Below are 12,782 nucleotides of genomic sequence, written 5' to 3'. Positions count from 1 at the left end.
TTCAGGCGAGGGGGCAGGAGAGTAGGCTGAAGGGGTTGCCGTTCAGGCTAGTAGGAGAAAGCTTCAGATTCTTGGGGATACAGGTGGCACAGGACTGGGGCAAGTTGCATAAGCTCAACCTGTCCCGACTGGTGGAACGAGTGAGGGAGGAGGTTTGGAGTTGGGATGCGCTCCCGCTGTCACTAGTGGGGAGGGTGCAGACTGTTAAGATGACGATTCTCCCGAGATTCTTGTTCATATTTCAGTGTCTCCCCGTTTTCATCCCAAGGTCCTTCTTTAAGAGGCTGAATAAAATTATCCTGGGATTTGTCTGGGCGGGGAAGTACCCACGGATGAGGAAGCTTATGCTCGAAAGGAACAGAGGGGATGGGGGGCTGGCGTTGCCGAACTTCAGCAACTACTACTGGGCGTTGGATTGCTAGCGGACGAGGTGGTGTGTGTGAGAATCAGGAGATGCATGCAGAATTATCTGCAGGTAGATGATACCGGAGGAATCTGAGCAGCGGTGCTCTGGGAGGCGCTGAAGGCAGTGGTGAGAGGGGAGTTGATCTCAATCCGGGCTCATAGGGACAGGACAGATAGGGCAGAAATCACTGGGCATCACAACATAGTGATGATAAGGAAATGGATGGTGGGTACGGGGTCGGTTTGGGAGCGGATGGCGGCTGCTTCGTGCAGGGGCACCAGTTTGGAAGCCCTGGTTACGGCGCCTCTGCCGCTCCCGCCGGCGTGGTATGCCACCAGCCCTATAGTGGTAGCGGCTCTTCGGATCTGGGGCCAGTGGAGGAGGCATATAGGGGATGTGGGAGCATTGGTGTGGATCCCAATCTGCGGCAATCACCGATTTGCCCCAGGGAACATGGACGGTGGGTATCGACTGTGGCAGAGGGCGGGGATTGCGAGGGTGGGTGATCTGTTCTTGGAAGGGAGCTTCCCGAGCATGAGGGCGTTGGAGGAGAAGTTTGGGCTGGCAGAAGGGAATGACTTTAGATACTTGCCGGTGCGGGATTTCGTGTGTGCCGTCCATCCCACACCTCCCGCCATAGGGGAGGCAGGACAGGGTAGTATCGAGGGGAGAGGTAGGCGAAGGTAGAGTCTCAGATATTTACAAAGAACTAATGGGAGCAGAGGATACACAGACTGAGGACCTGAAGCTTAAGTGGGAAGAGGAGCTCGGGGCGGGGGGGGGGAGGGGGGGGGGGGGGGGGGGGGGGGGGGGGGGGGGGAGAGATGGAGGATGGTATTTGGGCAGAAGCTTTGAGTAGAGTAAACATGACCGCAACATGCGCCAGGCTCAGCCTGATCCAATTTAAGGTCGTGCACCCGGCCCACATGACGGTGGCCCGGATGAGTAAATTCTTCGGGCTGGAGGACAACTGTGCCAGATGCGCCGGGGGGTCGGCTAATCACGTGCACATGTTCTGGTCGTGCCCTAGACTCAGGGGGTACTGGCAGGGATTCGCGGACATCAGGGGCATCATTCTCCGACCCCCCGCCGGGTTGGAGAATCGCCGGGGGCTGCCGTGAATCCCGCCCCCGCCGGTTGCCGAAGTCTCCGGTACCGGATATTCGGCAGGGGCGGGAATCGGGCCGCGCCGATTGGCGGGCCCCCCTGCTCGATTCTCCGGCCCGGATGGGCCGAAGTCCCGCCGATAAATTGCCTGTCCCGTCGGCGTGGATTAAACCACCTTTTGAACGGCGGGACAAGGCGGTGTGGGTGGGCTCCGGGGTCCTGGGGGGGGCGGGGGGTGATCTGGCCCCGGGGGGTGCCCCCACGGTGGCCTGGCCCGCGATCGGGGCCCACCGATCCGCGGGCGGGCCTGTGCCGTGGGGGCACTCTTTCCCTTCCGCCTCCGCCACGGTCTCCACCATGGCGGAGGCGGAAGAGACTCCCTCCACTGCGCATGCGCGGGAAACTTTCAGCGGCCGCTGATGCTCCCGCGCATGCGCCGCCCCGACATGTCATTTCCGCGCCAGCTGGCGGGGCAACAAAGGCCGTTTCCGCCAGCTGGCGGGGCGGAAATTCCTCCGGCGTCGGCCTAGCCCCTCAATGTTGGGGCTCGGCCCCCAAAGATGCGGAGCATTCCGCACCTTTGGGGCGGCGCGATGCCCGTCTGATTGGCGCCGTTTTGGGCGCCAGCCGGCGGACATATCGCCGTTTCGGGAGAATTTCGCCTCATGTCCCAGATTCTGAAAACTGGGGTGATAATGAATCCTGAGGTGGCAATCTTTGGGGTGTCGGAGGACCCGGGAGTCCAGGAGGAGAAGGAGGCCGATGTCTTGGCCTTTGCTTCCCTGGTAGCCCGGCGACGAATACTGTTGGCATGGAGGGACTCAAGGCCCCCGAAGACCGAAGAATGGCTATCGGACATGGCGAGCTTCCTCGGTCTAGAGAAAGTTAAGTTCGCCCTGAGAGGTTCACTATCGGGGTTCGCCCGGAGGTGGCAACCATTCATTGACTTCTTCGCGGAGAATAAACTGTCGGGGTGGGGGGAGGGGGGGGGTGCTGCTAGGGTAGAGTAGAGCAGGGAGTGGTATAGGCAGGTCCTTGCGAGAATGGAGTTGTGGTTTGTACTATGCGTTATTTGCTTTTCTTTTTTGTACAGTACTATACAATGTCAATGTTTTATATGCCAAAAATACCTCAATAACATTGTTTATTAAAAAAAAAAACTGGGCTGCAGTCATATTTAGCAGGATTTACCTCCTCACAAAATCACGTTGAATATTTAAGCAAAATCCTAACTAGGAATGGCTTTTTGGCAGGTGACTGAATTCTTTGGGCAGAATTTTCCCCCAAAACTAACAAAGTCTAACCGAAAACCAGCCACGTTTCTCTCCAAATCGTCTGACGTTTTGTCCCAAAAAATCATGAGGGTGTATTTTGTGCCATCATTCTTGACGGGCAGAGCCTAAAGACACCAGCAAGCGCAGCTCCACAGAAATCGGGGCACCATTTTTAAAGGGCACTCTGATCTCAAAATTAAAAGAACCTTCCCCCTTCCCCCCCCCCCCCCCCCCCCTCCTGCCCCCACAGACATAGGGACCACCCCCAATCCATTCACCACCACCAGCAATTCAACCCCACCATTAAACATCACCGGCAATCTCCCTCTCTTTCTGCACCCCCCTTCCCGATTGTGGACCCCCCCACCCCACCATTGTCAGAGCCGCATGCCAGCGACGGGGGCGGTGATGGGGATGACACATATGATGAACTCAGAGATAAGACGTTATGTTGTTTCGGCATATTTAAATCTATTTAAATTCATGGTAAGCAGGATTCACGCTCTTGTGAGTTAGCAGCCATGACAGGATTTGTACCCGCCTCAAATGGAGCCAGAAAATTGCCCCCTTTGATTTAATTTAATTACACATTTTTGACAGGATTAAGATCTATTACTGCAAAAGCCTGGCCTTTACACCTCCATTTACAAATACAACTAATGTAAAATACTCGCTTCATTGGCACAACTGGCTGTTGCAATATCACATAACAGAACATAAAGAGTATAAAGGTAAGGAAGTGTTGTTGCAACTATACAAGGCATTGGTGAGACCACACCTGGAGTACTGTGCACAGTTTTGGTCCCCTTGTTAGGGGAAAGATGTAGTGGCATTGGAGGCAGTTCAGAGGAGGTTCACTTAGTTGATTCCAGAGATGAGGGGTTTGTTGTATGAAGAAAGATTGAATAGTTTAGGCCCATATTCTCTATAGATTATAGAAGAATGAAGGGAGATCAGATTGAGGTGTACAAGATGATAAAGGTATGGTAAAGCCGACGTGGAGCGGATGTTCCTCTTGTGGGGCATTCTAGAACGAGAGGTCATTGTCATAGGATAAGAGGTAGCAAATTTAAAACAGTTGAGGAGAAACTAATTCTCTCAAAGGATTGTTAATCTGTGGAATTTACTACCCCAGAGTGCGGTGGATGCTGGGACAGCGAGTAAATTTAAGGAGTTAGACAGATTGTTAATTGGTAATAGGTTGAAGGGTTATGGAGAATGGGCAGGACGGTGGCATTGAAGCCAGGAAGGGATCAGCCATGATCGAGTGGCGGGGCAGACTGAATCGATCAAGTGGCTTCATTCTGCTCCTATATCTTATAAATAATGCCCATAATGATCCTTAGTGACATATCACATTTTGAAGACTCTGAATTTTTCCATATAAAAAAAAAAATCTTCTTTTAAGGTTGTGAAGGCATTTGTCATTCGAAGTGCTGCTTATACCTCAAGTGATCCTGACAAATTAATTAAAGAATTGCAAGAACATGTGAAGAAAATCACCGCACCATATAAATACCCAAGAAAGGTTTGTATTTTACCTCTCCTGATTTCCTGTATTAGAATGATAGCTATTATAACAGCTTCTGAGTAATTCTTTCAAGATCAGTAATCCAGATAGGGCAGTGAATGCAACGGCCATTGCAGTGTTGTGCATTTTTATTTTAGATCAGTTCTTAGCAGTACAGTTATGGTCTTGGCCTAGACCAGTAACAATTTCTTCTTTAAAAAAAATCCAAAGTCTGAGCTCTTTACTGAAAGAATGCAGCCACAATATTCCAATAGATTTAAAACAAAACAATTTTTGCTGCACAAAAGACAATTAATGCAAATATTAAATACTATCCTGGTCACCAACTACATTTTAAAATCCAGAATCGATGAAAGTTAAACATGAATTGACAGGCAAATTGTGATTGATTATAAACTATTAATTTCACATTAAATGGCAGATACAACTAAGATAGATACTGCAACCTAGCTCGGCTGTCCACTCAGCATATATGTCATTAATCTGAGTTTATTTTACAAAATCCACTGCTGCCTTTCGCTAATCTATGTGCCCATATCTCAAATTGTTAAAAGGTTTGTATTGAAAACTATCTGTACTTTGCAATCTCGTTTCAGAATGCCTTTTGTATACCTATCAGACAAGTTATCTTGATCTTTTAACATATGCAAATTTGAATGAGTTTCATTGCAATCAGCCCCTGTAGTAGGCATTTCCCCAAAAAAATCCCTAATCCAGTCAAAATGCTGTTGCATCCATTCAGCTATTGACTACACACAATCTGTGCATGTGAATCTGCTGTACCAGCTGTTCTGTAGGACTGGCTTTTAATGTTGAAGGTAAAATAAATGTTATCAATATAACTTAGAAACTAGCAAATTAATCTGTTGAAGTTTAAGGAAGCGAGGATAATGGATAATCATCTACACAAATTGAGCAGATAAATTTTGTAAATACAATAACTACTTGGTGCTGCAAGCTGACCAATGAAATGTTAGCCTATAAATTGGATAAAATTCAGTTACGCCATCTGAAATTTGAATCAAGATATACATGCAGTCCACTCGGTGCTGCTGCTAAGTGGTAGAATGCAAACTTTAAAATTCTTTGGGCGGTATTTTTATTCTCCTTTTTCACATTTTCTCCCAAATTTACACCCACCAATAATAAACAATCATCAGCAACAAATATGTCAGTCCCCATAACAATAAGAACGATCCCATCGTCCCACCAACCCCCAAACATTAGCCCGCATGTTTACATGAACAAATGACAAAAAGGAATCAGAGATTACCCATTGTCACCCTTAATACACACAGTCCCCCTCCCACCCATCCCCCTCCAACTAATGTTCGATGTTATCCAGTTCTTGAAAGTGCATAATAAATAAAGCCCATGACTTGTAGAACCCCTCCATCCTTCCCCTCAGTTCAAACCTAACCTTCTCAAGAGTCAAGAATTCCAACAGGTCCCCCGCCACACCAGGGCACAGGGTGGAGAGGGTGCTCTCCATCCCAACAGGATCCGCCTTCGGGCGATCAACGAGGCGAAGGCTACGATATCTGCCTCAGCACCCGTTTCCAACCCTGGCTGGTCCGACACCCCGAATATGGCCTCCCGGGGACCTGGGTCCAGTTTCACATGCATGCACTACCTTGGAGATTACCCTAAAAACCTCCTTCCAGTAATCCTCTAGCTTTGGACAGGACCAAAACATACGAACGTGATTAGCCGGGGCCCCCCCTGCAACGCTCACACACATCTTCTACTCCTTCAAAGAATTGGCTCATCCTCGCCCTCGTGAGGTGTGCTCTGTATACCACCTTCAGCTGCATCAGCCCCATCCTCGCACATGAGGTGGAGGCATTTACTCTCCGGAGCACCTCACACCAGACTCCCTCCTCTATAACCTCTCCCAACTCTTCCTCCCTTCCAGTGGTGCCTTATCCTCTTCCAAAATAGCTCCGTATACCGCTGACACTACCCCATTCTCCAGTCCCCTTGTCGTCAGCACCTCCTCCAGCAATGTGGAGGCCGGTGCCTCCGGGAAGCTCTTTATCTCCTTTGTGGCAAAATCTCGAACCTGCATGTATCTAAACATTTCTCCCTGCTCCAGCCCATACTTCGCTTCCAGCTCCTTCAATCATGCAAACCGACCCCTAAGAAAAAATCTTTTAGCGTCTTAATCCCCTTCTCTTCTCATTTCCGGAAATTTCCATCCCACCTCCCTGGCTCAAATCTGTGGTTCCCCCGAATCGGCATTTCCCTTGACCCTGCCCCCAACCTGAAGTGTTGGCGAAACTGCCTCCAGATTTTCAATGAAGCTATTGTTCTTTGGGCAATATTTAATGTGTTTTTCCCCCTGCCCACCCCAATCAAGAGAGTTTCAGGGGTCAGGAGGCCATGTAATTGGTTGAGATGGAGACCCTGCCACCCCCCTCCTATTCTCGGTGGAGGGGTGAGTGGGCTTCAGTCACATCTACTCGGAGCTTAATCCAGCGACCGAACATCGGTGGGAAGGGGGGGTGCTACTGCCTTTCCCTTTTCCTCCAAACCCGCCTTCTCCCCCCCCCCCCCCCCCCTCCCCCACTCACTGCTCACTGTGACCCTTAGCCCAACTCTATTTACCATTTTCCAGGGATCTAGTGACGATCCATGTGCATCTACTTGGAATGGGAGAGCTGCCAGCTCCTGAGTGGCCAACAGCTTTTGGGACAGAATTTCTGCCCCCTGGGGAAGTGAAGCAATTAGGTGTTACTGTGATGCTGGGAACCTCGTGGCAAGATTCCCACAGCCAATTAGGTACATAACTCGCATGGGACTCTTGGAGATGGTTTTAGTGAAGGTGCTGCCGCTTTTGCTGTTGGAGGTTAGGTTCACCCACACCTCCTCCAACCCCCACTGTTCTAAGGTTATTTGGTGTTTTACTAAGAGGTTCCCCCCCCCACCTCGGCTCAAGTCTTTAACTTCACAAATTCAGACAGTCTGAAGACGGCTGATTCTTATAGATCTCATTTTTATCATGTTGAGAGGAGTGGTATCCTCAGTTGCTTTGGGCTGATTTTGTTGGCTCAGAGTTGAATTTGTAATATTTGCAGTTTTGACACATGGGTGTCTCCTCCTAATATTCCACTTTTTGTGCCCCTTAGAGTTGCATTTCTCTTTATCGACAATCTGTCTGCTTGTTTGGACAAGTGGGTTTGTCCCGTTCTTTTCGGATGGAATATTTGCTCAGTTCATTTTTAGAGTGGATAAGGTTTTCTTTCTCTGTGGGGGTCAGCCATGTTCTTCCTGGAAGTTGACATTTCCAAAATTGAACCTTCATTTCCACTTGTTTCACAATGTCAGCTAAATATTGTTTATTCATATTTTCCAGTTCTTTTTCATTCGGCTCGGCAATTATTCTGTTGAGTTCTGTTGTTTTTGATTCAGTGTTAATATACAGAACCTTTATACAAACTTAACAACTTCACCTACGCATTTGTTTTCTTTTTGAAATTTTTGTTCCTTGGTCACTGGCCGCTGTCAGTTCACTCGAAAGATCCTCAATTTGTTTCTTAGAATTTTCCTTATCTGCTTTCAAATTCTGGATTTGCTCTTCCTTTACTGCACATTATGTTCTTCAGATTGAATTGAAGTTCTAAAATTTCATTGCTCTTTAAACAGTGAAATTCTAACATTTCATCCGTTTGGTTGTTAATTCTGCACTCAGCCAACTGTTCTGATTAATCAGCAATCCCTTTTCCTGCTACTACTACTAATTCTGAGCCTTTTCATGATCCAGGTGTTTTTCACAATATTTAATAACAGTTTCTGATACTTGAAATTCATCAAGTTCTAATTGAAGATCAATCTTTATTGAATTTTCTTCAATAAGGCTATCATTTGAGTATTTCAGGTCCTCTTTCAAATGTTCTACTTTCTGTAAGCAACACGGTAATGTTCTCATCAGGTCCTGTTTATCATTAGCAAACGCATCTTTCATCCATGAACATTGGTTCTTTGCACTGATCAGCTTCTCCTAAGCAGAGCATGATTCCTCTGTGCTAACCTCCAACATACATTCTGTAATTTTACTTATGCCTATTGGTTCTGAGACTTTTTACGTTCTTCTGTGGGAACTTTTAGTTGGCTATATGGTAGCAGAGGTAGAGAACATCTTTTACGACTGTCAAACTCCAGCTGAAGTTTTTCTTCTACTTGTTACCCCTGTAAACAACAACTCTTCAACTTCATCTTCTCCTTTCCCTTCTGCAATTCCAAAACTCTGTTGTTCAGTGATGTTTGTCATTGTCTCACACACTTCAGTATGAATGTACTGTAACTGTATTTCCTCTTTCAATGCCTGGATATCAGATTGCAGCTTATTATTTGCTTCCTGGATCGTAAAACATCGCTGAGCCTTCTTTGTCAACTGGTCCTTCAGTTCTTTCCAGTGACACTAAATTAATTTTGCTTCTCTTTTTAATTTTCCAGAGGAACAATTTTGTCCTGAGGGATCCTCGGAGCATGTGAAGCTCGTGTAACAGGCTTCTCTTTCCTTTGTGAAGCTCATGGTTTCTTCTTGAATTTTTTTGTACTTCAACAGAGTCTTTGTTCTGTTGTTCCTCCATTCTGTTCTTCAAGACAGTCTTCATGCCGCAGAAGTGCTATGTATTGCTTTTGCATTTGATCTTAAAGAACAATTAACTGCACTTTCAGCATGGTAGCATAATGGTTAGCACAATTGCTTCACCGCTCCAGGGTCCCAGGTTCGATTCCCGGCTTGGGTCACTGTCTGTGCGGAGTCTGCACATTCTCCCCGTGTGTGCGTGGGTTTCCTCCGGGTGCTCCAGTTTCCTCCCACAGTCCAAAGATATGCAGGTTAGGTGGATTGGCCATGCTAAATTGTCCTTAGTGTCCAAAATTGCCCTTCATGTTGGGTGGGGTAACTGGGTTATGGGGATAGGGTGGAGGTGTGGGCTTGAGTAGGGTGCTCTTTCCAAGAGCCGGTGCAGACTCGATGGGCCAAATGGCCTCCTTCTGCACTGTAAATTCTATGAAATTCAACTGTTCATATTCTTATCGACATCTTGCCAACATATGCTGCACTTTAATGCATTGCTTTGGCATGACTAATAGATTCAATACAGCTTTTTGTGAAGCAGTATTCAATATCTTTTAGAACTTTTCTCCACATTTTGTAAGTGGCATCTATTTCCGCCGGGATGGATCTATGGTTTCTGCAGATGGGAGCTGCAGCAGACATGTCATCAAGTTTGAAGTGGTGTCTGAGTTGGTTCCAGGTCCTTAGAGTGGCAGCCACCACCGGCTCCTCGAGTATTTCGTTGGGAAGAATGGGAGTGGGACTGTGGCCAGTGCTCAAAGGGATGTTCCAACACAGGAGGTCTCCTTCATTTGTACCCATTCAGTTTTTGGTAAAGAAGTTTGGCCTATCTGAATGCACATTAATCACAAACTGTCTTTGTTTCCCCACAGATTGAATTTGTGAAGGAACTGCCCAAGACCATTAGTGGGAAAATCAAAAGAGGTATATTACGAAAGAAAGAATGGGGGAAAAACACGAATCCCTAAATCACTTTTGTACAACATCATAAAGAGGAATCATTAATAAAAAGCAAAAATTTTAATTCAACTAATTATTTGATGACAAAATTAATTATATGTTAACTGATTGATTTGTTAAAGTCATAATAGCATATGGGTTTTGTTGAATATAATAAAGGATGCTTTCATTATAAAGTTGCAGAATTTCCTTTTACCCACTACTTGTTAATACCCACTATTTGTTACATCAGACTTACATATCAGAGACGCCCCATATCAGAGACTCCCCATATCAGTGACCCCATATCAGAGACTCATCCCACCTCATCAGAGCAGTCCAGGCAGAATTTGTGAAAAATCACTGCTTTCTCACTTACCTATCCCTGACACCTGCTGCCTCAGACAGATATGTAGAAAACAGCAGCTGTTACTCAATAGAAATCAAAACGCATCACAAGGCTTTTGACCCCGTCAGATCCTTTGATCTGCGAGGTTTCTATTCACTTTCAAAAATAAATAGCTTTTAGTAGTCTGTAATTGACAGGGTAATAGCTGCTAAACTGCTAGGTATTTGGATTGTTTATTTTCATCTCCATTCATGCTTGAATGCTTCTCAAGTATCCTGCTGTGAACTTAACCACAATGTTTATAAACATCTTGCTATGATTGACAGGTCATCACCACATCAAAAGCTTTCTGCTGAGAAAAAGAAGTGAAAGCACTTATCTCTTAGATGTATATACAGGTGGTAGAGAATCCACCCCCATGTTTCACTCAATATTTAGCGGGAAATCAAGATATTTTAATTTAAATATTAAGTCAAAATATAGCAACATTTTTATTTTAATTTAATATAAAGCCAAAGTATAATTATATTGAAGTTTATCTCGAGTGAAATTTAACCCAACATTGCTTTCTGAATTAACTTGTGTGCTGTATATGCAATCTTATTCAATGGAGACTAAGCGATATTCCTTCCATATTTATGCATTGCGCCCGGCACAAATCCAGTATCTGGCATTGCCCAGACTTACCTTGAAATCAATTAGCCACCAGTTCTCTAAGGCAGTGTTTACTCCATGGAGGGAGATGGAAGTTTCTTCCTGAGACACTTAAACATAGTGTTCAGAATAGATAGCATTTTAGTGGGTGGGCTTCCTACCAATCTTTTAGTCAGTGGCAAGGAATACTTTGCCCCCTGAAATCCAACGGACTAGAATAAAAAACATTCAAACATGCTCCACCATTCAATAAGATCCTGATCATTTTCACTCCACTTTCCCACACGAACCTCATATCCCTTGATTCCATTTATATCCAAAAATGTTTCATTCTCTACTTTTGATTTTACCCAGCAACTGAACATTATGAGACCCCTGGGATCAGAATTCCACAGATTCAAAACTCTTTGAGGACTCTTCATCTCAGCCCAAAATAGCTCACACCTTATTTCAAAACTGAAATAAGTTCCTGACAACCCCCCCCCCCCCCCCCCCCCCCACCCCCAGCCAATGCTGTATGACTTATTTACATTTATACCTAATTCCTTTATTATAATCACAGAATCTCTACAGTGCAGAAAGAGGCCATTCGGCCCATCAAATCTGCACCAACCCTCTAAAAGAACATCCGCCTAGGTCCACCCCATCTCCATAACCCACCCAACCCGCACATCTTTTCAACACCAAGGGGTTGCATGGCCAATCCACCTAACCCGCAAGCTTTGGACTGTGGGAGGAAACAGGAACTAGAGGGATCCCACTTATTCGGAAATAATGTGCCAAATCAGCTTCAAGAATTCAAGCTAGGTGTCTTATCAGTACACGGTGATCAAAAACGCGTCTGGGCATTCCCAATGCTTGATGTAATATAAAGATGGAAGTAGATTTGAGTGTTGCGGTATAACTAATACCCGAGATAATGTACAGTCAGAAGCTAAAACAACATCTGGTTTAGCTTAGTGGGCTAGACAGCTGGTTTGTGATGTGGAACAAGGCCAGCAGCACAGGTTCAATTCCCGTACCAGCTGAGAATTCTGAATTCTCCCACTGAGTACCCGAACAGGCGCCAGAACGTGGTGACTAGGGGATTTTCACAGTCACGTCATTGCAGTGTTAATGTAAGCCTACTTATGACAATAAAGATTATTTATTTATCTACCTTTACAGTATTATGATGTTACCTTAAGGACGTACATAGAAGAGGTTATACCACTAAAGACATCCATTATGGTGAATGCGGAAATTAACAGTCAAAAAGCAGAGTTGCTTTTCCACATTGTCCATGGAAACATCCCTTGTTTGGTAGAACATGGTTAAGAAAGATAAAACTCAATTGGGCTGCCATGGACCAACTGGTTGATTCAAAGAATGACCTGCAACATCTTCTGAACAAGTATGCAAATGTGTTTGAAGAGTCACTGGGCTCAGTGACAGGAGGTGAAGTTGAACTCAAAATCAAGCCAGACAGTGCACCTAAATGTCTCAAAGCGAGAACCGTACCATATGCCATCAGGTTAAAAGTAGAAAAAGAACTTGAAAGATTAGTTCAGACACGAGTCATTGACTCGTTACTACCAGTGATTGGGTGACACCAATAGTTCCTGTGTGATGGTTCAGTCAGAATCAGTAAAGATTTTAAACCCACAATTAACCCAGTATTGTGTGCAGATCAATATCCTCTACCACTTAGTGAAGATTTATTCGCTGGGCTCACAGGAGACCAAAGATTTAGCAAAATAGATCTGTCACAGGCATATCTACAGATGAATGTGGCCGCAGAGTCACAACCGCACATAGTTATTTTTCGTCATCGGAGACTTCCATTGGAGATACCTTCGTCACCTGCTCTTTTTCAGTGAACCATGGATCAAATTTTGAGTGGGCTATATGCTGTATAATGTTACCTAGACGGCATTCTTATTACAGGTTCAAATGAT

General features: G+C 45.6%; 1 protein-coding gene across 5 annotated transcripts in view; it reads left to right on the top strand.

Annotated features, from left to right (window-relative positions):
* LOC140394407 (acyl-coenzyme A synthetase ACSM3, mitochondrial-like) overlaps nt 1–12,496 on the top strand; it is a 135,033-nt gene extending 122,537 nt beyond the window's left edge. For 4 of the 5 annotated variants that reach the window (XM_072481654.1, XM_072481651.1, XM_072481650.1 and 1 more), the window contains 2 exons: nt 4,196–4,315; nt 9,776–10,039. In XM_072481654.1, the coding sequence (XP_072337755.1) occupies nt 4,196–4,315; nt 9,776–9,871 (216 nt within the window). In that variant the 3' untranslated portion in view covers nt 9,872–10,039. Of the gene's footprint in view, nt 1–4,195; nt 4,316–9,775; nt 10,040–12,012 lie in introns of those variants that run through there. The other variant, XM_072481652.1, reaches the window with a different exon arrangement.
* Nucleotides 12,497–12,782: the final 286 nt, after the last annotated feature.

This window comes from Scyliorhinus torazame, chromosome 17 (assembly GCF_047496885.1).
Source record: "Scyliorhinus torazame isolate Kashiwa2021f chromosome 17, sScyTor2.1, whole genome shotgun sequence".
NCBI lineage: Eukaryota > Metazoa > Chordata > Chondrichthyes > Carcharhiniformes > Scyliorhinidae > Scyliorhinus > Scyliorhinus torazame.
Note: the sequence above shows the minus strand (reverse complement) of the source record. Positions and strands in the feature narration are given on the sequence as shown.